At 42.7% G+C, this 24,834-nt stretch overlaps 1 protein-coding gene across 4 annotated transcripts; it reads left to right on the forward strand.

Annotated features, from left to right (window-relative positions):
- Positions 1 to 501: 501 nt before the first annotated feature.
- LOC118395614 (zinc finger protein with KRAB and SCAN domains 8-like) lies at positions 502 to 24,554 on the forward strand. Of its 4 annotated transcripts, none has more exons than XR_008066161.1 (5): positions 502 to 951; positions 5,113 to 5,243; positions 5,957 to 7,101; positions 19,916 to 20,010; positions 20,242 to 20,296. XR_008066161.1 is itself a non-coding variant. In XM_035789474.2 (3 exons), the coding sequence occupies exons 1-3, from the start codon at positions 15,369 to 15,371 to the stop codon at positions 21,519 to 21,521; spliced, it is 1,665 nt and encodes a 554-aa protein (XP_035645367.2). In that variant the 5' UTR covers positions 14,837 to 15,368; the 3' UTR covers positions 21,522 to 24,554. The 4 variants fall into 4 exon arrangements, 1 of the variants encoding a protein (XP_035645367.2); XR_008066160.1 differs by having other exon boundaries at positions 20,235 to 20,289; XR_008066159.1 differs by lacking the exon at positions 20,242 to 20,296 and having other exon boundaries at positions 5,957 to 14,772; positions 19,916 to 19,992.
- The last annotated feature ends 280 nt before the right edge of the window (positions 24,555 to 24,834 follow it).

A 24,834-nucleotide genomic window follows, 5' to 3' on the forward strand; every position in this document is an offset into this window, starting at 1 on the left:
GACGGACGCAGACAAGCCGGCTCATGCGAACTATGTGAAGACGCACCAGACTGTTCACAAGGAGAGGCCCATGAAGTGCAAACTATTTTTACAAGAACTTCTCCTACCTGACTAGCCTTATCAGACACAGGAGTGTCCACCAAGGGGAGAAATCATAGCGGTGTTGCTTGATATGTATGCAGGGTGTCTTGGTAAGAGGGTAATTAATACCCCGCATTAACCTTTTAACTTATCATTTGAAACAGGCTTGAGTAAATACTTGTTTTTAGAAAGACAGTGAACTTCGGATAGAACAAAGACAGTTTAATATTTACCCTACTGAGGTGATTAGAAAATAATTACTTTATTCCATCACTCTATTCTTGCTAACACACTGTCCTTTCAAAACAAGTACTCTCAGCTTGAAAGATGGTGATCATGAATAGGAGATTGTAATAAGTAGTTCCCGTTTAAATTTAATCACACCCTTTGAGCTATGACATCAGCCAATAAGATCCTTGCTCTGTAAACGGAAGTAAACAGTGAACAAGTTCTACGTTAGCGTTTTTGTTATTTATAAGTTCCTTAAACACTGGTACTCAACGTGACTCATTTAACTGCGCAGCATCATATACTTACCACATTTTGTGTTTAATTCGCTTTAGAGACAGGACATGTTAGGTGTTCCAGGTAACGCTAGCTAGCTGCTAACAATGGCTAACTGTATGGGGTTTCACACTCAAATAGCCTCCATCATGGAGGTACTAGCAAATGCAGCCGTGGCAGAGGTCTGCAAACTCGTAGATGACGACTATGCAGTGTTTCGTTTGGAAATAACTCAAAGCCAGAAAGAGAACATGGCATTGCGGAGGAAACTACAGCTACTGGAAGGGAAGATGGCGCGGGAGCGCGTCTTCGCCAGTCGTCCCAGAAGTGTCAAGATCGTCGACCGATACAGAGGAATAGAAAGAGGTAAATTTTGCAAAAGGCCGAGGATGCGTGGCTTTCGTATACAGTGAGTGTACAAAACACGAACGACCCTCATCAGAAAAGCTTCAATTCGTCGGTGCATGGACTTTACAAGGTGTCGAAATGGTTCCGCAGGGATGCTGGCCCATGTTGACTCCAATGCTCCCCAAACGTGTCGCAGGTCTTGACGCAAACCGGTGCGCCTGGCACCTACTACCATACCCTGTTCAAATGCACTTGAAATATTTCGTCTTGCCCATTCAACCTCTGAATGGCACACACACAATCCATGTCACAACGCTTAAAAATCATTCTTCACCTACACTGATTGAAGTGGATTTAACAAGTGACATCAGTAAGGGATCATAGCTTTCACCTGGTCAGTCTGTCATAGACAGAGCAGGTGTTCTTAATGTTTTGTACACTCAGTGTATATTTATATTAAAAACCGAAGTCTAATGGTTTTACCCAAAAATGAAGGACTCATTAGCCTATTCTGTTTTTGTCACCGAGGTCTCGTTCAAAACAATGTAAAAAAAAATAAGTGCTGCTTATTGAATGTCATACTTTGAGCTGTACCAGAAAGTACTATTGGCATGACATGAAAAATGTATGCTACATTTGTCATAGACCTCATGTTTTGGTTGTTGTTGACACCATAGAATTAGGAATTATAATACTTTTTAATAGGATCTCTATATGGGTGACACTATCTCGATCATTTGTAGATTTTAAGCGTGTGTTCTTTAGGACTTTTAACCTGAATTAGACGGAGCAATAAAATACCTACTCGTGGTCTTCTTAAATTAAACTAGTTTTTTTCCAGTATTAGTGGATCACAATACCACAGAGGAGTTTACAAGGGAGGCAGTTTTATTCTATAGGCTGGGATCGGCATTATGCAGCTGTTGCAAAGAGCGCATTTTCACTGGCTGTCCACGGGTCGCATAAACAATGATTGATAGGCAGCTTAGCCTACACTTCTTCAATTCAACCATCATTGGGGTAAAATACACCTATACATTTGTGAACAGTCATCCACAACTACCACAGCAGAGGTGTGAATCACATTGCTATGTAGACATCAATAATAAGCCTAAGTGTTATCCGTATCGCCCGTAGGCTACACCACTGCTGTCAAATCAAATCCAATTTTATTTGTCACGTTTCGTAAACAACAGGTGTAGACTAACAGTGAAATGCTTTCTCACAGGCCCTTCCCAACAATGCAGAGAGAAATAATAGCAAAGTCCTAATAAAATACACAATGAGTAACTAACTTCTCTATATACAATGGGTACCAGTCCCAAGCCGATGTGCAGATATGTACATATAACTAGGAATAACGTGACTAGGCAACAGGATGGATAATAAAGAGCAGCAGGGTATATGAGGAGTCCAAAAAGTTAGTGCAAAAAGGGTCAATGCAGATGCTTAACCAAATAGCCACCCGGATGAACTATTTAGCAGTCTTATGGCTTGGGGGTAGAAGCTGTCCAGGGTCCTGTTGGTCCCAGACTAGGTGCATCGTTACCGCTTGCTGTGCGGTAGCCAAGAGAACAGTCGATGACTTGGGAGGCTGGAGTCTTTGACCATTTCTAGGGCCTTCCTGCCTGGTATAGAGTTCCTGGATGGCAAGGAGCTTGGCCCGAGTGATGTATTGGGCCGTACGCACTACCCTCTGTAGTGCCTTGCAGTTGGATACCAAGCTGTAGCCATACGAAGCGGTGATGCAGCCAGTCAAGATGCTGTCAATTGTGCAGCTGTAGAATCTTTTCAGCCTCCTTAGGGGGAACAGGCGTTGATGTGCCCTCTTCGCGGCTGTGTTGGTGTGTGTGGACCATGATAGATCCTTAGTGATGTGGACACTGAGGAATGAAGCTCTCGACCTGCTCCACTACAGACCCGTCCATGTGAATGGGGGTGTGCTCTACCCCCCATTTCCTTTAGTCCACAATCGGCTCCTTTGTCTTGCTGATGTTCAGGGAGAGGTTGTTGTCGTGGTACTACACTGCCAGGTCTCTGACCTCCCTATAGGCTGTTTCATCGTTGTCGGTGATCAGGCCTACCAACATTGTGCTATCAGCAAACCAGATGATAGTGTTGGAGTCCCTGAGGGGCCCCCGTGTTGAGGGTCAGTGTGGCAGATGTGTTGTGGCCTGCCCTCACCACCTGAGGGTGGCCCGTCAGGAATTCTAGGATCCAGTTGCAGAGGGAGGTGTTCAGTCCCAGGGTCCTTAGCTTAGTGATGAGCTTGGAGTTCACTATGGTGTTGAACGCTGAGCTTTAGTCAATGAACAGCATTCTCACATAGATGTTATTGGCCGCGCACGACTTCAACACTATCATCAAGTTTGCTGACAGCACAATGTTGGTAGGCCTGATCACAGACAACGATGAAACAGCCTATAGGGACAAAGGAGCTGATTGTGGACTACAGGAAATGGAGGGCCGAGCACGCCCCCATTCACATCGACAGGGCTGTAGTGGAGCAGGTCGAGCGCTTCATTCCTCAGTGTCCACATCACAAAGGATCTATTATGGTCCACACACACCAACACAGTCATGAACAGGGCTCACATCATCCCAGACTTATTAATGAAGCCGGTGACTGTGGTAAACTCATCAATGCCACTTGATGAATCCCAAAACATATTCCAGTCTGTGCTAGCAAAACAGTCCTGTAGCTTAGCATGCGCTTCATCGGACCACTTCCTTATTGAGCGCGTCACTTGTACTCCCTGTTTGAGTTTTTCTTGTAAGCAGGAATGCGGAGGATAGAGTTATGGTCAGATTTTCCAAATGAAGGGCGAGGGAGAGATTTGTAGGCATTTCTTTGTTGTGGAGTAAAGGTGATCTAGAGTTTTCTCCTTTAGTTGCTCAGGTGACTTGCTGGTAGAAATGGATTTCACTTTCCCTACATTAAAATCACAGGCCACTAGAAGTGTCGCCTCTGGATGAGCATTTTCTTGTTTGCTTATGGCCCTATACAGCTTGTCTTAGTACCAGCTTTGGTTTGTGGTGGTAAATAAACAGCTACGGAAATATAAACTCACTTGGTAAATAGTATGGTCTACAGTTTATCATAAGGTATTCTATCTTGAGCGAGCAGAAACTTGAGAGTTCCTTATTATTAGAGATTGCACACCAGATTTTAACACAGCCCTCCCCCCTAACCTTATCCGATGCTGCCGTACGGTCTTGACGATGCATAGAAAAACCATCCTTGTTCAGCCACGAAACCGAGAAACATAGGATATTTCAGTTCTTCAGGTCCCGTTGATAGGATAGTCTCGAACGGAGCTCATCCAGTTTGTTCTCCAGTGATTATACGTTCGCCAATAGAACGGAGAGTAGTGGCGGATTATTTCTCTCTTAAGAAGTCTTTTCCAAGTCTTGGATTAGGGCCTGTTCCGGGGTTAGCAGTATGTCCTGTATTTGGTTGAGCCGTCCAAAATGTTACATATTGCCGCTTTAAGATCAGCGCCAAAACCACGCAAAAATAGCTGAATTGGTCAGGAGAAAACGGCAGCGCTCCATTGCAGTACTATTCATTGCGGTGCCACTTCCCTTGTCATCCTTACCTCCAAGGATTTATCCAAGTTGTTTGTATAATCTTTGATGCCGATAGAAGTTGCACCATTGGAAGACATACAGTAGCTTGCACTATAGCCTACAAACGTATTCCTGCAATCCTTCAAACGGTTTTGGTGTGCCATCATAGTGGTCTCTGACTTGTGGTCAGACTCGCTCAGTATTTCGTAAACATCCTTTCTGAATTTAAAAGTAATCCTAGAAGTAATCTAGTTTTTCAAAAGTAACTGTAATCTGATAATATTTTAGCTGTTAAAGAGTTCTTTATCAGTTACATGTAATCTGTTACTCCCCAACCCTGTCCCCACATTACTTAGCTATCTTGCACGCAGACAACTATATTCTAACCAGATTCTTTATTTACTGCATTTCCTATTATTTACTTAATGAAAACAATGTGATACATGGAACATAATACATACATTTATAAATAGTACATCAAGAAGTTATGACAAGTGTTACCTTATGTCCTTATAGCCAATTGTAGACAGTGTCAATATTGTACAATATACTGTTGAGCATTGACAGTAGCTCACCTTACCACCTCATTTCCCCCAATCACTCTCTCAGGTGAAGGACATCTCACCAGAGGCCACAAGAGCTTTGTGAAGCCAGCGGGACACAATGCATGGAGAGATGACCAACCCATAGCTGTTGATGAGGGGAGTGGAACCTCAACCCAGCACGTTATCATGATAGAGGTTAGTGTAATAGTGTTGCATAAAAAATGTGTTTGTAAATCAAATGTGGCCAGTTTATTTTCAGAAAGGCTCTCCTCAGCTATTCACTTGCTTACATGAAACCCAGCACAAAAAGTTTAGGGAATTATTCATATTTTTGCATCACAAAAGAGTATAGGGTGAAAAAAAATGTCTATAGAGTTCATTGTAGAGTATGTGCACTGTAGTGGCCATTAGTAAATGGTAGTAAATATGAACTATTTAGATCTTATTTAAATATTTAAAAATTATTAAACTGCCATAAACTCAAACTATTCCTTAGATATTTACCTACTGGAAACAATTTGAATATTAAACTCACAAAAATTACACACACTTACCATAAAATGTGTTCATTGTAATTGTGATGGTAGCCATTTTGAAGAACCATAAAGAAAAAATAATGGTGGCACACCCATACGTGATATCATTGAAACGCCCAGAATGTCCTCTCAAAGTTTACAACAGGAACTAACACAGCGGCATGTATGGCCTTAAATTTAAAAAACAAATACTAATTAGAAAGGACAAAAATGTGTTGCTGGATCTCGGGGGATATTTCAGGAAATCTCCCCTCAGCTATTCACTTGCTTACATCCTCATTTTTCTGCCATAGGGGAGCTTATGAGACTTCAAGACATTGTTATCCAATACAGCTCATGTACCGGTAATAACCTCCTCTCTTCTTGTGTCAGTCTACAGATGCAGAGGCTGCAGGTCCTGAAGGATTGTCTCTGGTCAAGCAGGAGAGGTCTGAAGGAGAGGAGGACAGACTGCACAGCAGGCACATCCAGACTGGAGCAGCAGCTGGAGCGCCCCCTGTAGCCACGGTAGACCATACCATCACCCCAGCACATCTCTGGACCCAAAGCAGAATCACGGAGGTCAGTGGAACGCCGAATGCAGTCCTCAAGTCAGAGAAAGACATCAAGACTTTAACTGTAACACAAAGGCTGTTACACACAGGATCTGACCACAGATCAGACCCAGAGAGACTGGGGCCGGGGAGACCGGGCTGTCCTCCTGCTCCTGGCTCAGAGTATTTACCGGTATTTCACCAGAGCCAGAGGACGGTTAATTCCCAGGGAGATGGTGATACGTTAGACACTGGTGGTGATGATCTGTCTTGTTTTTACACTACAGAGATGGACCCTGGAAACATGCCCTTGGGTTTAGAGACACAGACTGATCTTTCTAGACGGGACTGGAACCAGTACAGTAGTAGTGTATACTCTGAAGGGCGCCTAGATGAGAAAGGGGAGGGTCTGGTCATAGATGAAGTGACTATGAAAGTGGAGGGTGACGTTCCTCCCACATGGAATGCAGATAATCATCACCTCGGAGATGGACACTTACAGGGCAGAGATTTCTTAAATTACAGGGAAAGGTTAGAGACAAATCCAAATGGCTCTACCCACTCTCCTTTACACACGTTCAGGGATCGCGCCCCAGTGTCCACGTCGATGGGGCCTTCCGATTCACACGGCCGCTTCCTTTTCGACAGGGCAAAAGCCCAGGCTCAGGGAGGGGGAGAAACGTCAGGCAGTAGTAAGGGAAAACGGTTCCTCTGCATGTTCTGTAACAAAGGCTTCAGCTGCCCCCAGAAGGTAGAGATCCACCAGAGGTTCCACACAGGGGAGAAACCCTTCAGTTGTACCCAGTGTCACATGCACTTTGCCCAGGCTGGTGACCTGAAGAGGCACCAGAGGATCCACACAGGGGAGAAACCCTACAACTGCCCCCAGTGTGAGAAGAGGTTCTCCCGCCAAGACCACCTGAAGATGCACCTGAAGGTCCACACGGGAGAGAGGCCGTTCGCCTGTACGCACTGCGGGAAAAGGTTCTCAGAGAGGAGCTACCTCAGGATACACCAGGAGAAAAACCATTCCACTCTATAACATAGAAAGTAACCATTCCAGTCGATAGCTTCTGACATTTAGCTCAAACCCTGCATGAAAGAAAAAGATGCATTTTCATTGTTGTCAGCAGAAAAGATCCACAGATGCATTTGGAATAATGCGAGTAACAGATTTGTGTTGAATATTCCAGGGTAGAATATTGCATACAGACATTGTGTGATAGATACAGCATATATATACACTGCTCAAAAAAATAAAGGGAACACTAAAATAACACATCCTAGATCTGAATGAATGAAATATTCTTATTAAATACTTTTTTCTTTACAAAGTTGAATGTGCTGACAACAAAATCACACAAATTATCTCTGGAAATCAAATTTATCAAGCCATGGAGGTCTGGATTTGGAGTCACACTCAAAATTAAAGTGGAAAACCACACTACAGGCTGATCCAACTTTGATGTAATGTCCTTAAAACAAGTCAAAATGAGGCTCAGTAGTGTGTGTGGCCTCCACGACCTCCCTACAACGCCTGGGCATGCTCCTAATGAGGTAGCGGATGGTCTCCTGAGGGATCTCCTCCCAGACCTGGACTAAAGCATCAGCCAACTCCTGGACAGTCTGTGGTGCAATGGAGCGAAACATGATGTCCCAGATGTGCTCAATTGGATTCAGGTCTGGGGAACGGGCGGGCCAGTCCATAGCATCAATGCCTTCCTCTTGCAGGAACTGCTGACACACTCCAGCCACATGAGGTCTAGCATGGTCTTGCATTAGGAGGAACCCAGGGCCAACCACACCAGCATATGGTCTCACAAGGGGTCTGAGGATCTCATCTCGGTACCTAATGGCAGTCAGGCTACCTCTGGCGAGCACATGGAGGGCTGTGCTGTCCCCCAAAGAAATGCCACGAATTTGCCAATCTTGGTGTTCTCTGGCAAATGCCAAACGTCCTGCACGGTGTTGGGCTGTAAGCACAACCCCCACCTGTGGACGTCGGGCCCTCATACCACCCTCATGGAGTCATGCACATTTGTGGCCTGCTGGAAGTCATTTTGCAGGGCTCTGGCAGTGCTCCTCCTTCTCCTCCTTGTACAAAGGCGGAGGTAGCGGTCCTGCTGCTGGGTTGTTGCCGTCTCCTGATGTACTGGCCTGTCTCCTGGTAGCACCTCCATGCTCTGGACACTACACTGACAGACACAGCAAACCTTCTTGCCACATCTCGCATTGATGTGCCATCCTGGATGAGCTGCACTACCTGAGCCACTTGTGTGGGTTGTAGACTCCGTCTCATGCTACCACTAGAGTGACAGCACCGCCAGCATTCAAAAGTGACCAAAACATCAGCCAGGAAGCATAGGAACTGAGAAGTGGTCTGTGGTCACCACCTGCAGAACCTCTCCCTTATTGGAGGTGTCTTGCTAATTGCCTATAATTGCCACCTGTTGTCTATTCCATTTGCACAACAGCATGTGCAATTTATTGTCAATCAGTGTTGCTTCCTAAGTGGACAGTTTGATTTCACAGAAGTGTGATTGACTTGGAGTTACATTGTGTTGTTGAAGTGTTCCCTTTATTTTTTTTGAGCAGTGTAGATACACAGTGTACAAAACATTAGGAACACCTGCTCTTTCCATGACAGAGTGACCAGGTGAATACTATGATCCCTTATTGATGTCACTTGCTAGATCCACTTCAATCAGAGGAGATGAAGGGGAGGAGACAGGTTAATTAATGCTTTTCAAGCCTTGAGACATGGATGGTGTGCCACTGCCATTCAGAGGGTGAATGGGCAAGACAAAATATTTAAGTGCCTTTGAACGGGTTATGATTAGTAGGTGCCAAACGCAATTGGTTTGTGTCAAGAACTGCAACGCTGCTGGGTTTTTCACACTCAACAGTTTACTTCAAGAATTATCCACCACCCAAAGAACATCTAGTCAACTTGACACAACTGTGGGAAGCATTGAAGTCAACATAGGCCAGCATCCCTGTGGAATGGAGAGTCCAAAAGGGGGTGCAACTCAATATTTGGTCGGTGTTCCTAATGTTTTGGACACTCAGTGTATGTTAATGTCATTATTTGGCAACAGTTAAATCAGACGTATCTGATTCAATTAAAATTAGTTTGTCAATTACATGTTTGTTCTACATAGTATACAGTGAGCTCAAAGTATTGGGACTGGCACATTTTGTGTTGTTCTGGCTCTGTAATCCAGCATTTAGGATTTGAAATGATACAATGTCTATGAGGTTTAAGTGCAGACTGTCACCTTTAATTTGAGGGTATTTTCATCCATATTGAGGGAAACGTTTAGAAATTACAGTACTTTTTGTACATAGTCCTCCCATTTTAGGGGACCAACATATTGGGACAAATTCACTTACAGTTGAAGTTGGAAGTTTACATACACTTAGGTTGGAGTCATTAAAACAATTTTTTCAACAAACTATAGTTTTGGCAAGTCGGTTAGGACATCTACTTTGCATGACAAGTAATTTTTCAAAAAATTGTTTACAGACAGATTATTTCACTTAAAATGCACTGTACACAATTCCAGTGGGTCAGAAGTTTACATACACTAAGTTGACTGTGCCTTTTAGCAGCTTGGAAAATTCCAGAAAATGATGTCATGGCTTTAGAAGCTTCTGATGGGCTAATTGCCATTAATTGGAGGTGTATCTGTGGATGTACCTTCAAACTCAGTGCCTCATTGCGTGACATCATGGGAAAATCAAAAGAAATCAGCCAAAATTGTAGACCTCCACAAGTCTGGTTCATCCATGGGAGCAATTTCCAAACGCCTGAAGGTACCACGTTCATCTGTACAAACAATAGTACTCAAGTATAAACACCATGGGACCACGCAGCCGTTATACCGCTCAGGAAGGAGAAGCACTCTGTCTCCTAGAGATAAACGTACTTTGGTGTCTGAAAAGTGCAAATCAATCCCAGAACAACAGCAAAGGACCTTGTGAAGATGCTGGAGAAACAGGTACAAAAGTATCTATATCCACAGTAAAACGAGTCCTATGTCGACATAACCTGAAAGGCCGCTCAGCAAGGAAGAAGCCACTAGTCCAAAACCGCCATAAAAAAGCCAGACTATGGTTTGCAACTGCACATGGGGACAAAAATCATATTTTTTGGAGAAATGTCCTCTGGTCTGATGAAACAAAAATAGAACTGTTTGGCCATAATGACCATTGGTATGTTTGGAGGGAAAAGGAGGAGGCTTGCAAGCCAAAGAATTCCATCCCAACTGTGAAGCACGGGGGTGGCAGCATCATGTTGTGGGGGTGCTTTGCTGCAGGAGGGACTGGTGCACTTCACAAAATAGATGGCATCATGAGAATGGAAAATTATGTGGATATATTGAAGCAACATCCCAAGACATCAGTCAGGAAGTTAAAGCTTGGTCGCAAATGGGTCTTCCAAATGGACAATGACCGCAAGCATACTTCCAAAGTTGTGGGCAGAACTGAAAAAGCGTGTTTCGAGCAAGGAGGCCTACAAACCTGACTCAGCTCTGTCAGGAGGAATGTGCCAAAATTAATCAAAATTATTGTGGAAGGCTACCCGAAACGTTTGACCCAAGTTAAACAATTTAAAGGCAATGCTACCAAATACTAATTGAGTGTATGTAAACTTCTGACCCACTGGGAAATAAATAAAAGATTATCTCCACTATTATTCTGACATTTTACATTCTAAAAAATAAAGTGGTGATCCTAACGGACCTAAAACAGGGAATATGTACTGGGATTAAATGTCAGGAATTGTGGAAAAACATTTTTATTTTTTATTTCACCTTTATTTAACCAGGTCTGCTAGTTGAGAACAGGTTCTCATTTACAACTGCCACCTGGCCAAGATAAAGAAAAGCAGTGCGACACAAAAAACAACAGAGCTGCACATGGAATAAACAAACACAGTCACAATAGAGAAAAAAGTATATATACAGTGTGCAAATGAGGTAAAATAAGGGAATAAATTGGCCATAGTGGTGATATAATTACAATTGATCAATTAAACACTGGAGTGATAGATGTGCAAAATATGAATATGCAAGTAGAGATACTGGGGTATAAAAAAAATAACAGTATGGGGATGAGGTAGTTGGATGAACTATTTACAGATAGGATATGTACAGGTGCAGTGATCTGTGAGCTGGTGCTTAAAGTTAGTGAGGGAGATATGGATCTCCAGCTTCAGTGAAATTTGCAATTCCAGTCATTGGCAGCAGAGAACTGGAAGGAATGACGTTCAAACGTCGGAATTGGCTTTGGGGGTGACCAGCGAAATATACCTGCTGAAGCGCGTGCTATGGTGAGCAGTGGGTTTGGCGACGAATATGAAGCGAGGGCCAGCCAACGAGAGCATACAGGTCGCAGTGATGGGTAGTATATGGGGCTCTGGTGACAAAATTGATTGCACTGTGATAGACCGCATCCAATTTGCTGAGTAAGGCTATCTTGTAAATGACATCGCCAAAGTCAAGAATTGGCAGGATTGTCAGTTTTACGAGGGCATGTTTGGCAGCATGAGTGAACAATGCTTTGTTGCGAAATCGGAAGACGATTCTAAATTTAATTTTGGATTGGAGATGCATAATGTGAGTCTGGAATGAGAGTTTACAGTCTAACCAGACACCTAGGTATTTGTAGCTGTCTACATATTCTAGGTCAGAACCATCCAGAGTAGTGATGCTGGATAGGCGGGCAGGTGCGGGCAGCGATCAGTTGAAGAGCATGCATTTAGTTTTACTTGCATTTAAGAGCAGTTGGAGGCCCCGTAAGGAGAGTTGTATGGCATTGAAGCTCGTCTGGAGGTTAGTTAACACAGTGTCCATAGATGGGACAGATGTATACAGAATGGTGTCGTCTGCGTAGAGGTGGATCAGGGAATCACCAATAGCAAGAGCGACATCATTGAGGTATACAGAGAAGAGTCGGCCCGAGAATTTAACCCTGTGGCATCCCCATAGAGACTGCCATAGGTCCAGACAACAGGCTCTCCGATTTGACACACTGAACTCTGTCTGAGAAGTAGTTGGTGAACCAGGCAAGGCAGTCATTTGAGAAACCAAGGCTGTTGAGTCTGCCGATAAGAATGTGGTGATTGACAGAGTCGACAGAGCCTTGGCCAGGTCGATGAATACAGCTGCACAGTATTATCTCTTATCAATAATGGTTATGATATCGTTTAGGACCTTGAGTGTGACTGAGGTGCACCCATGACTAGCTCGAAAACCAGATTGCATAGCGGAGAAGGTACGGTGGGATTCGGAATGGTCGGTGATCTGTTTGTTAACTTGCCTTTCGAATACCTTAGAAAGGCATGGTAGGATAGATATAGGTCTGTAGCAGTTTGGGTCTAGAGTGTCTCCCCCTTTGAAGAGGGGAATGACCGCGGCAGCTTTCCAGTCTTTGGGGATCTCAGACGATACGAAAGAGAGGTTGAACAGGCTCGTAATAGGGGTTGCAACAATTTCAGCTGATAATTTTAGAAAAATAGGGTCCAGATTGTCTAGCCCTGCTGATTTGTAGAGGTCCAGATTTTGCAGCTCTTTCAGAACATCAGCTATCTGGATTTGGGTGAAGGAGAAATGGGGAGGCTTGGGCAAGTTGCTGTGGGGGGTGCAGGGCTGTTGACCAGGGCAGGGGTGGCCAGGTGGAAAGCATGGCCAGCTGTAGAAAACTGCTTATTGAAATTCTCAATTATAGTGGATTTATCGGTGGGGTGACAGTGTTTCCTAGCGTCAGTGCAGTGGGAAGCTGGGAGGTGCTCTTATTCTCCATGGACTTTACAGTGTCCCAGAACTTTTTGGAGTTTGTGCTGCAGGATGCAAATTTCTGTTTGAAAAAGCTAGCCTTCGCTTTCCTAACTGCCTGTGTATATTGGTTCCTAACTTCCCTGAAATGTTGCATATCGCGGGGGCTATTTGATGCTAATGCTGTACGCCTCGGGATGTTTTTGTGCTGGTCAAGAATATATTATTATTATGCATTTGGCTAAGGTGTATGTAAACTTCCGACTTCAACTGTATGTGTATTAAAGTAGTCAAAAGTGTAGTATTTGGTCCCATATTCCTAGCGTGCAATGATTACTTTAAGCTTGTGACTCTACAAACATGTTGGATGCATTTGCTGTTTGTTTGGGTTGTGTTTCAGATCATTTTCTGCCCAATAGAAATTATTGGTAAACAATGTATTGTGTAATTTTGGAGTCAACTTTTATTGTAAATCAGAATAGAATATGTTCCAAACACTTCAATATTCATGTGGATGCTACCATGATTACAGAGAATCCTGAATGATTTGTGAATAATGATGAGTTAGAGTTAGATGCACAAATATCATAACCCCCCCCTAAAATGTTCACCTCCCCTGTTATTGTAATGGTGAGAGGTTAGCATGTCTTGGGGGTATGATATGTGTGCACTTGTAACTTTCCCACTCATCATTATTCACAATTAATTCAGGACTATCTGTAATCATGGTAGCATCCACATTAAATGTAGAAGCGTTTAGAAACATTCTATTGTTATTTACAATAAAAGTGACTCCAAAATGATGCAATACATTATTTGCCATTAATTTGTACTGGGCACAATATAATCTGAAACACAACCAAAACAAACAGCAAATGCAAGCAGCAAAGAAACCCTACCCTCTCTAGGCACTTGTGGAGAGCTGAAACAACTTAATAGGTGTAAGGCTGTAAGCAATAGGGTGAATGCATTTTGAAGTAAATCTCAGCTCTGTTAAAGTACACTCAAGGAAAACATGAACAGATCTCAAAGTGATTCAGCAGTATCATTAAATCGGGTTAACATGCCCCACCAACATTAGACAATTATACTGAAAGGCCTTATATTGCTGAAATAAATACATCTAATCAATGATGAGAATACTCTGATCAACCGATATGTAGCAGGAAGATTGGCGTACCGTGAATCAAGAGGTTGTGATTTGAAATTCAAGGTGAGGACTGTTTAATTATTATTCATGTATTTTGACTTTTTTATTTCACCTTTATTTAACCAGGTAGTCCAGTTGAGAATAAGTTCTCATTTACAACTGTGACCTGGCCAAGATAAAGCAAAGCAGTGCGACAAAAAACAGCAGAGTTACACAAACAATCGTACAGTCAATAACACAATAGAAAAATCTGTATACAGTGTGTGCAAATGAAGTAAGGAGGTAAGGCAATAAATAGGCCAATAGTGGTGAAGTAATTACAATTGAGCAATTTACACTGGAGTGATATGTGCAGATGAGGATGTGCAAGTAGAAACCTGTCTGTGACACCTGCCGTTTGGTGCTGCGCTGACACTACATGCCCTTTTTGAGTTTTGCGTCTTTACCTAACAAAGTCATGTTAGAATATGTCAGTTATCCCGTGAGAGCTTTTGAGCCGAACCCACTAAAGTGTTTCAGATGCCCAGCTTATGGTCATGTTGCAGCAGCAGTGTGTAGGAGGGCATTGGCCCGAAGGAATGTTAGTATCAATTGTGGGGTTTCCCATGTTGCTGGAGATCAGAAGTGCCTTGGTGCGAGAGAGACTGGTTGAGGTTGCCAGTCAGAGCAGAACAGAAGGTGTCGTATGCTAAGGCAGTGAAGAGCATAGAGGATGATGGGTCACGGGTGAGTAGTAGGCCTTGGCCAATACAGTGATATGAATTTGTGCTTCAGTAAGGTTGGCTTCTTAGTATTCATAGCCATGGTTATCAACTGTACCACAGAAATGGAACCTAAATCACATAAAATAGATGTTCTGGTGGCAGCTGCAAAGAAGTACTTGGGTGTACAAGGTTTTACTGCAGGAGAGTTACAAGGACGAAATAGCAGGCCTGGTGTAGGATCAGTTAGGGCCAACGTAGTGGACTGGGGTGGTGGTATTTATTTTATTTTAATGAATTAGTGGTAATATAGGTGAAGGGCTAGTTTGGTGGTACAATTGTTTTCCTTTCCCTCAAACCTTTTTGCATCACTCAATTTAACGTGAACTCCCGCACAGTAGGTGGCGGCATGCACAAACAACGTGCGAACACCATGATCCCGAAGAAACAGAAGTAGTGTAGTGAACAACTACAATTTCCACGTTAGCGTTTTTGTTGTTATTTAGACGTTTATTAACACATTGGAACTCAAAATACGAGCATCATAAATGTACCGCAGGTAGTCTGTACTTCGCGTTGGAAGTAAAGACTCGGCAACGCGAGCGAGCTGCTAACCTAACGATGGCTAACTGTATGGTTTTTCACACTCAAATAGCCTCCATTATGGAGGTTCTAGCGAATGCAGCCGTGTCAGAGATCTGTAAACTAGTAGACGACGAGTATGCAGTGTTTCGTTTGGAAATAACTCAAAGCCAGAAAGAAAACAGGGGATTGCGGAGGAAACTACAGGTACTGGAACTGAAGGTGGCACGGGAGCGCGCAGAGAGGACAATACGAGAGCGCGTCCTCGCCAGTCGTCCCAGTAGTGTCAAGATCCTCGACCGATACAGCGGAATGGCAAGAGGTACATTTTGCAGAAGGTGGAGGGTGCGGGGCTGTTGCACCGTTCTCCTCTGCATAGGTGTTCAGATGTGTTACTCAGACTTGTGTCTTGGTTAGTTTTTGAATAGTACGCAATACTGAGTTAAGCTTGCCACAATAAGGATTAGCCACACTAGTGGAACTTTCATTTCGCCTTCAAAGTAAAAGACCACCATTGAAAGTGATGCAAATGGATACAAATAATGGAGTCATGGCATATTTGGAATAGATCATGCAACGTACAAATATTTTCGAACAAACAAACAAGAAACACTTCAATGAGAACAGAGATCCACTTTGGGTTTAAAAAAAGATTTCACCAAAAACAGTATAAAATTAATAAATACTAGCTATGAAATAAAATGGATACAAAATACCTAAAACTACATCTTATTAATGACCTCTAAAATGGCCATACCTTCTCCAGCATCCACATCTGGATGCATCGAGCGCCAAATCCATCACCGAATACAACTTCCAGGATGTGGCTGTATCCTCCCGAGTCAGCACGGATTCCATATTCCTGGAAAAATATGGAAAAGGATAGCTTTCAGCATCAAATATACTACATATAAAGCCCTGTAAATGATTATGCTAATTGCGATACATTTCTCTGGAATACTTGCCCCTTTCTAACATATATATGTCTTCACATTTACACTATCGGTAAAAAGTTTTAGAACACTTACTCATTCAAGGGTTTTTCTTTTTACTATTTTCTACATTGTAGAATAGTAGTAAAGACAAACTATGAAATAACACATGGAATCATGTAGTAACCAAAAAAGTGTTAAACAAATCAAAATATATTTGAATTCTAGCTACCCTTTGCCTTTGACAGCTTTGCACACTCTTGGCATTCTCTCATCCAGCTTTCCCTTGGAATGTTTTTCCAACAGTCTTGGAGTTCCCACATGCTGAGCACTTGTTGGCTGCTTTTCATTCACTCTGCGGTCCGACTCATCCCAAAAAAACAACATTTGGTTGAGGTCGGGGGATTGTGGAGACCAGGTCATCTGATGCAGCACTACATCACTCTCCTTCTTGGTCAAATAGCCCTTACACAGCCTGGAGGTGTGTTGGGCCCTTGTCCTGTTGAAAAACAAATGATAGTCCCACTAAGCCCAAACCAGATGGGATGATGCATCGCTGCAGAATGCTGTGGTAGCCATGCTGGTTAAGTCTGCCTTGAATTCAAAATGATCTGACAGTGTCACCAGCAAAGCCCCCCACACCATAACACCTCCTCCTCCATGCTTTACGGTGGGTAATACACATGCAGAGATCAACCGTTCACCCACACCGCGTAACACAAAGACATGACGGTTGGAACCAAAAATCGCACATTTGGACTCCAGACCAAAGGACACATTTACACCGGTCTAATGTCCATTGCTCGTGTTTCTTGGCCCAAGCAAGTCTCTTCTTCTTATTGGTGTCCTTTAGCAGTGGTTTATTTGCAGCAATTTGACCATGAAGGCCTGATTCACACACTCTCCTCTGGACAGTTAATGATGAGATGTGTCTTTCTTGAACTCTGAAGCATTTATTTGGGCTGCAATTTCTGAGGCTGGTAACTCTAATGAACTTGTCCTCTGCAGCAGAGGTAACTCTGGGTCTTCCATTCCTGTGGCGGTCCTCATGAGAGCCAGTTTCATCATGGTGCTTGATGGTATTTACGACTGCGCTTGAAGAAACTTTCAAAGTTCTTGAAATGTTCCGTATTGACTGACCTTAATGTCTTAAAGTAATGGCCTGTCATTTCTCTTTGCTTATTTGAACTGTTCTTGCCATAATATGGACGTGGTCTTCCACCAAATAGGGCTATCTTCTGTATTTCACCCCTACCTTGTCACAACACAACTGATTGGCTCAAACGCGTAAGAAGTAAAGAAATTCCACAAATTAACTTTTAAGAAGGCATTCCTGTTAATTGAAATGCATTCCAGGACTACCCCAAGAAGCTGGTTGAGAGAATGCCAAGAGTGTGCAAAGCTGTCAAGGCAAAGGGTGGCTATTTTGAAGAATTTCAAATGTAAACTAATCAAAATATATTTTAACACTTTTTTTGGTTACTACATGATTCCATATGCATTTTGTCATAGTTTTGATGTCTTCACAATTATTCTACAATGTAGAAAATAGTTTTTAAAAATTAAGAAAAACCCTTGAATGAGTAGGTGTTCATAGGAAATAGATGGAAAAGTGTTGTTGCTTTCAGAGAACAGGGGTACCTTACTAGTCAAGATAACATACAGTAGTAGCGTATCATTTATTTTTGCTTATGTTTCTCCAACTTTTTTTTCTTCGGATGACTGCCCCTCCAGCTCATGCAGGTGATCCTGCCCATAGATCCTGATAAGTTATAAGATGAAGTACAACATTAACCAAAACATGAGCAAAGTAGCTGTTAACATTCTGTAGATACAGTTAAAGTCGGAAGTTTACATACACTTTAGCCAAATACATTTAAACTCAAGTTTTTCACAATTCTTGACATTTAATCCCAGTAAAAAATTCCCTGTCTTAGGTCAGTTAGGACCACCACTTTTATTTTAAGAATGTGACATGTCAGGATAATAGTAGAGAAAATTATTTATCAGCTTTTATTGCTTTCATCACATTCCCAGTGGGTCAGAAGTTTACATACACTCAATATATATAGTATTTGGTATTATTGCCTTTAAATTGTTTAACTTGGATCAAACATTTCAGGTAGCCTTCCACAATAAGTTGGGTGAATTTTGGCCTATTCCTCCTGACAAAGCTGGTGTAACTTAGTCAGGTTTGTAGGCCTCCTTGCTCGCACATGCTTTTTCAGTTCTGCCCACAAATGTTCTATAGGATTTAGCTCAGGGCTTTGTGATGGCCACTCCAATACATTGACTTAAGCCATTTTGCCACAGCTTGGGGTCATTGTCCATTTGGAAAACCCATGTGCGACCAAGCTTTAACTTTGGGACTGATGCCTTGAGATGTTGCTTCAATATATCCACATAATTTTCCTCCCTCATATAACCATCTATTTTGTGAAGTGCACCAGTCCCTCCTGCAGCAAAGCACCCCCACAACATGATGCTGCCACCCCTGTGCTTCACGATTGGGATGGTGTCCCCCTTTTAACTCCAAATATAACGATGGTCATTATGACCATACAGTTCTATTTATGTTTCATCAGACCAGAGGACATTTCTCCAAAAAGTACGATCTTTGTCCCCATGTGCAGTTGCAAACCGTAGTCTGGCTTTTTTATGGCGGTTTTAGAGCAGTGGCTTCTTCCTTGCTGAGCGACCTTTCAGGTTATGCAGATATAGGACTAATTTGACTGTGGATATAGATACTTCCTCAAGCATCTTCACAAGGTCCTTTGCTGTTCTGGGATTGATTCGCACTTTTCGCACTAAAGTACGTTCATCTCTAGAAGACAGAACGAGTCTCCTTCCAGAGCGGTATGATGGCTGTGTGGTCCCATGGTGTTTATACTTGCGTACTATTGTTTGTACAGATGAACGTGGTACCTTCAGGTATTTGGAAATTTCTCCCAAGGATGAACCAGACTTGTGGAGGTCTAAAATGTTGTTTTTCTTTTGATTCTCCCATGATGTCAAGCAAAGAGGCACTGAGTTTGAAGGTAGGCCTTGAAATACATCCACAGGTACACCTCCAATTGATTCGAATGATGTCAATTAGCCTACATTTATTTCCCTTTTGACCGACATTGTAATTACATAAACAATCAGGGGAAATCCAGAATATCAATGGGATCCTCGATGGGGGGGGCGTTCATGCAGGGTCCAATGGGAGGAGGTGGTTCCTGCAATGCCCACATGCAGCAACGCCGCGAATTGCGGACCGCAGTCACACGCTATTGAAAGCCACGGCAGACAGCAGATCTGTTTTCAAAGATGTAACATCACGATGATACATTCGTAATCATTTCAAGGAAAACAAAAACTACTTAGATTTGAACACTACCGCAGAAGCTTCACTATTCCCCCTCTTCCAATGCACTGTGGCTTAAAATTCCTGAAGTGTGCAGCGAATTCTACAAGATGAGCCAAAATGAGTATAACATCCTGGCATTTAAAGCATACTCTATTTTAGAAATTTCACATACTATAAAACGTTTTATTTTCACATTACGGCCTACTATTTAGGACGCAAGTATGGGTATTCGGAGACAGTGTCTGTCAATAGTGTACAATATAGCGTGAGCATTACCTAAACACCCCTTTTCCCCCAATCAGTCTCAGGTGAAGGACATCTCACTGGAGGCGACAGGAGCTTTGTGAAGCCAGCGGGACATAACGTGTGGAGAGATGACCAAAACATAGCAATTGAGGCGAGTGGAACCTCAACCCAGCATGTTATTGTCATAGTGTGACATAAAACATCACAGTACATCAAATGTGGCCCGTTTATTTCAGAAAGGCTCCCCTCAGCTATTCACTTGCTTACATGTACATCCTCATTTATCTGCCATAGGGGAGCTTGTGAGACTTCCCAATACATTGTTATCCAATTCTACTCGTGTACCGGTAATAACCTCCTCTCTTCTTGTGTCAGGATGCAGATGCAGAGGCTGCAGGTCCTGAAGGATTGTCTCTGGTCAAGCAGGAGAGGACTGAAGGAGAGGAGGACCGACGGCACAGCAGAGACATTCAGACTGGAGCAGCGGCTGGAGTGGCGCCACTTGTAGCCACAGAGGACCTTGCGACTGCTGCCGCGACCCAACGCAGAATCACGGAGGTCAGTGGAATGCCGAACGCCGTCCTCAAGTCAGAGACAGACAATGAGACTTTAACTGTAACACAAAGGATCTTACACACAGGATCTGACCACAGATCAGACCCAGAGAGACTGGGGCAGGGGCCACTGGGCTGTCCTGCTCCTGGCTCAGAGTATTTACTTTACGGTAACCCAAGCACGAGGACGGTTCATTCCCATCTGGACTTGCGTGATGCGTCAGAGACTGTCAATGATCCGTCTTGTTCTTACAATACAGAGTTGGGCCCTGGCAACATGCCCTTGGGATTAGAGACACAGACTGATCTGTCTAGAGCGGAATGGAACCGGTACAGTAGTAGTGTATACTCTGAAGGGAGCCAAGATCAGAAAGGGGAGGCTATAGTGGTAGATGAGGTGAAAGTGGAGGGCGACGCTCCTCCCACATGGAGTGCAGATAGTCTCCTGGGAGATGGACACTCACAGGGCAGAGTTTTCTTAGATTACAGGGGAATCTTAGAGACAAATCGAAATGGTGCCACCCACTCCCCTTTACACGCATTCAGGGATCGCGACCCAGTGTCCACGTCGATGACACCTTCTGATTCACAAGGCTGCGTTCTTTTCGATCAGGTATTGAACTCAAATGACCAAAGGGCCAAGGCTCGGGGAGGGGGAGCAACATCAGGCAATAGTAAAGAGAAACGGTTCCTCTGCATGTTCTGTAACAAAGGCTTCAGCTGCCCCCAGAAAGTGGAGATCCACCAGAGAGTCCACACAGGTGTGAAACCCTTCAGCTGTACCCAGTGTCACATGAGCTTCGCCCAGGCTGGTGACCTGAAGAGGCACCAGAGGGTCCACACAGGGGAGAAACCCTTCAGCTGCCCCCAGTGTGAGAAGAGGTTCTCCCAGGCTGGTGACCTGAAGAGGCACCAGAGGGTCCACACAGGGGAGAAACCCTACAGTTGTACCCAGTGTCACATGCGCTTCGCCCTGGCTGGCAACCTGAAGATGCACCTGAAGGTCCACACGGGAGAGAGGCCATTCGCCTGTAGGCATTGCGGGAAGAGGTTCTCAGAGAGGAGCTACCTCAGGATACACCAGCAGAAAAACCATTCCACTCTGTAAAATATAAAATCATTTCACTTGATAGCTTCTGACATTTACATCAAATGCTGCATTAACCCCCCCAGCGTGAGTTTTTTTGGTTATGCGCGTGATATCAGAATGCATTCACTAGCTAGGTTTCCATCCCAATTGGCAACAGATTTTCATGCGAATATTCTCAAATCTGCATAAAAACTATGTGCACATTTTCCCACCAGAAATGTTTCCATCAAATCAGTGCGTGATGATGTAGTGCACCCAAAATGTACTTTTTTTGATTCAAGGATTCATGTACGAAATAAAAATATAAAAGTTCAATGTGTTTCCATCGCATTTTCAACTCTACTGATAGTTTTGTCATAAACAGCAAATGTGTCTAATCTGGTCTTGGCACCTGCGCTCTAGCCAACAGCTCGCAGATACAATACGGGTAGGCTGTGGCTTGTCTAGTCTACATGAGATTATTATGGATAACAGCGAATATATTTGTCAAAAGGCAGTCAATTATCGATCATCATGTTGCAGCGTCAAGCTCATCACCATGCACTTTCACAACATATTTCCTCTGAAGCCTAATAAACTGCATGGTTTCTCAAGTCATAGTGGGAGGACCTCACACCATATCATCGCGTGACTCCAAATTTACTTAGATATGCTGGTTATTGTATAATTATTTGCACATAAAGGCGTTTTCACCGGCATTTCCCGTGTTATTAATTTTACCGACACAAAGATCCCTCCATGTCGAAGGAACAAATGATCTGTTGCCTTTAAAAAAAAATGTATTACACTGAAACTTCCGTGTTTCCATCACAGCTGTCGTGATTGTTCTTTATACAAAAAAATGACACATTTTTGGATGGAAAAGTAATTGGTGTTCCGAAATGTGATTGTTATGCAACAGGACAGTTAACCTGTCTAGGTCACAGGTTCTGCTATAACGGAACCCCCTCCCCAACATTCCGCTGAAAAGGCAGCGCGGGAAATTCAAAAATATTTTTTTTGAAATTTGACTTTCACACATTAAGTCCAATGCAGCAAATGAAAGATCGACATCTTGTTAATCTACCCATCGTGTCCGATTTAAAAAAATGTTTTACAGCGAAAACACAACATATATTTGTTAGATCTCCACCAAATCCAAAAAAAACACAGCCATTTTTCCCAGCCAAAGATAGTCACAAAAGCAGAATTAGAGATAAAATGAATCACTAACCTTTGATAATATTCATCAGATGACACTCATATGACATCATGTTACTCAATACATTTATGTTTCGTTCGATAATATGCATTTTTATATCCACAATCTCGGTTTACATTGGCGCCATGTTCAGAAATGCAGTAATTACAGAGAGCCACGTCATATAACAGAAATACTCATCATAAACTTTGACGAAAGATACATGTTTTACATATAATTAAAGATACACTGGTTGTTAATGCAACTGCTGTGTCAGATTTTTTAAAAACGTTACGAAAAAAGCATACCATGCAATAATCTGAGAGGGCACTCAAAGTAAATATATTTCTCCGCCATGTTGGAGTCAACAGAAATACGAAATTACATCATAAATATTCCCTTACCTTTGATGATCTTTCATCAGAATGCAGTGCAAGGAATCCTAGTTCTGCAATAAATTGTTGTTTTGTTCCATAATGTCCATTACTATTGTCCAATTAGCTACTTTTGCTAGCACGTTTAGTTCACATGTCCAACAGCTGGCGCTGGTCCAGGCGAACTCGGACGAAAACTTTAAGTTATATTCCAGGTCGAATAAACTGGTCAAACTAAGTAGAGAATCAATCTTCAGGATGCTATCATATATATCCAATAACATTTCAACCGGAGCATTCGTTTTGTCTACAGAGTAATGGAACGCAAGACGATATAATGACTACTGCGCGTAACCAGAAACTGGCATTCTGCCAGACCAGTGACTCAAATAGCTGCCATCCGGTCCCACATCACACTAGAGGCTTCATTCCAAGTTCTACTGGCTGTTGACATCTAGTGGAAGGTGTAGGAAGTACGGACAGATCCATATCTTACTGGGATGTGGATAGGCGATGAGTTGAAAATCAACCAGCCCCAGTATTTCCACTTCCTGTTTGGAAGTTTGCCTGCCCTATGAGTTCTGTTATACTCACAGACATAATTCAAACAGTTTTAGAAACTTCAGTGTTTTCTATCCAATAGTAATAATAATATGCATATATTAGCATCTTGGACAGAGTAGGAGGCAGTTCACTATGGGCACGCAATTCATCCAAAGTGAAAATGCTGCCCCCTATCCCTAAAAGGTTAAACCATGCTGCCTGCTAATTATCTATAGGCTGTGTTTCAACTGGTCAATTTCAAATGATTTTCAAACAGTTTGAATTGAGGTGTGTTCCAAATCCTTATTAATTCACATAAAGTATCCCATTTCACTGTGTTGGAGAATTTACGTTTGAGGCACTACGATGAACCGGACAAATTTCTCTCTTTGATGAGAGCCCAAGCACTTTCCCAGTGTTTCCCCCGGTCACGTATGCAGACATTTGAGCATCTCCGGTCAGAAAAGAAATGCTAACCTTTTCCTCATGACGCCTGAATTACCTTCATTGTTGTTTTCCTTACAAATAATAACTTTGGACATGTGTCCGTTTCTATCAAAGTAAGTGACTTATTACATTATAGTTTGTGTATCGTGTTTTTCATTTCTACTGTAGCACACTGTATATATATGTATGGAGCATAATGTATTCTGTGTGCATTCCTTTATAACCGTGGACACGTAAGGAACTTAATTTCTTAACCTTTACGGTGTTCTACTCAATTGTGCTTATGTTACTAGCTACATTCTTCTATTAGCTTTGTAAAACAATGCTGCACTCCACAAGGAGAAGTATTCGCTTCTGTTGTATCTTTTGAAGCTGCCCTGGCCTCATGGCCTGTGTATTTTAGCTCTGCTGGGCCCTGCCTCCTTGTGGAGCTCAACAGGTACTGTTATTCATATTTGTGATTTTGTCAATGCAATTTATTACTTTTATAGCGGGGTTATGTTACTACTTTAATTGTTTTCTTGTTATATCCTGATGCTGTATTGTAATTTAGTAATGATTCCTTTTTATTCTGTGCCACACACAAACATTATTTGCCGCTGACGATTGAGGCCAGCTTTTGTATGCTAGCAACATACAGTTTAAACAGACACTCCTTTACAGTTTTGCTTGGGGGAAAAACAGCAAGAAAAGACTGAAAACTTATTAATATGCATAACCCATATTTCATGTAGTGATTTGAACTGCATTTCCACCCCTAAAGTCATAGTATCACGGCATGTCAGTT

This window comes from Oncorhynchus keta, chromosome 16 (assembly GCF_023373465.1).
Source record: "Oncorhynchus keta strain PuntledgeMale-10-30-2019 chromosome 16, Oket_V2, whole genome shotgun sequence".
NCBI classification, from domain to species: Eukaryota; Metazoa; Chordata; class Actinopteri; order Salmoniformes; family Salmonidae; genus Oncorhynchus; species Oncorhynchus keta.

Coding starts and splice junctions, on each gene's coding strand:
- LOC118395614 (XM_035789474.2), top strand. CDS start 15,369: ATGGCTAACTGTATGGTTTTTCACACTCAAATAGCCTCCATTATGGAG. Junction 15,652..19,915: donor ATACAGCGGAATGGCAAGAG/GTACATTTTGCA, acceptor TCCCCCAATCAG/TCTCAGGTGAAGGACATCTC. Junction 20,011..20,234: donor ACCAAAACATAGCAATTGAG/GCGAGTGGAACC, acceptor TTCTTGTGTCAG/GATGCAGATGCAGAGGCTGC.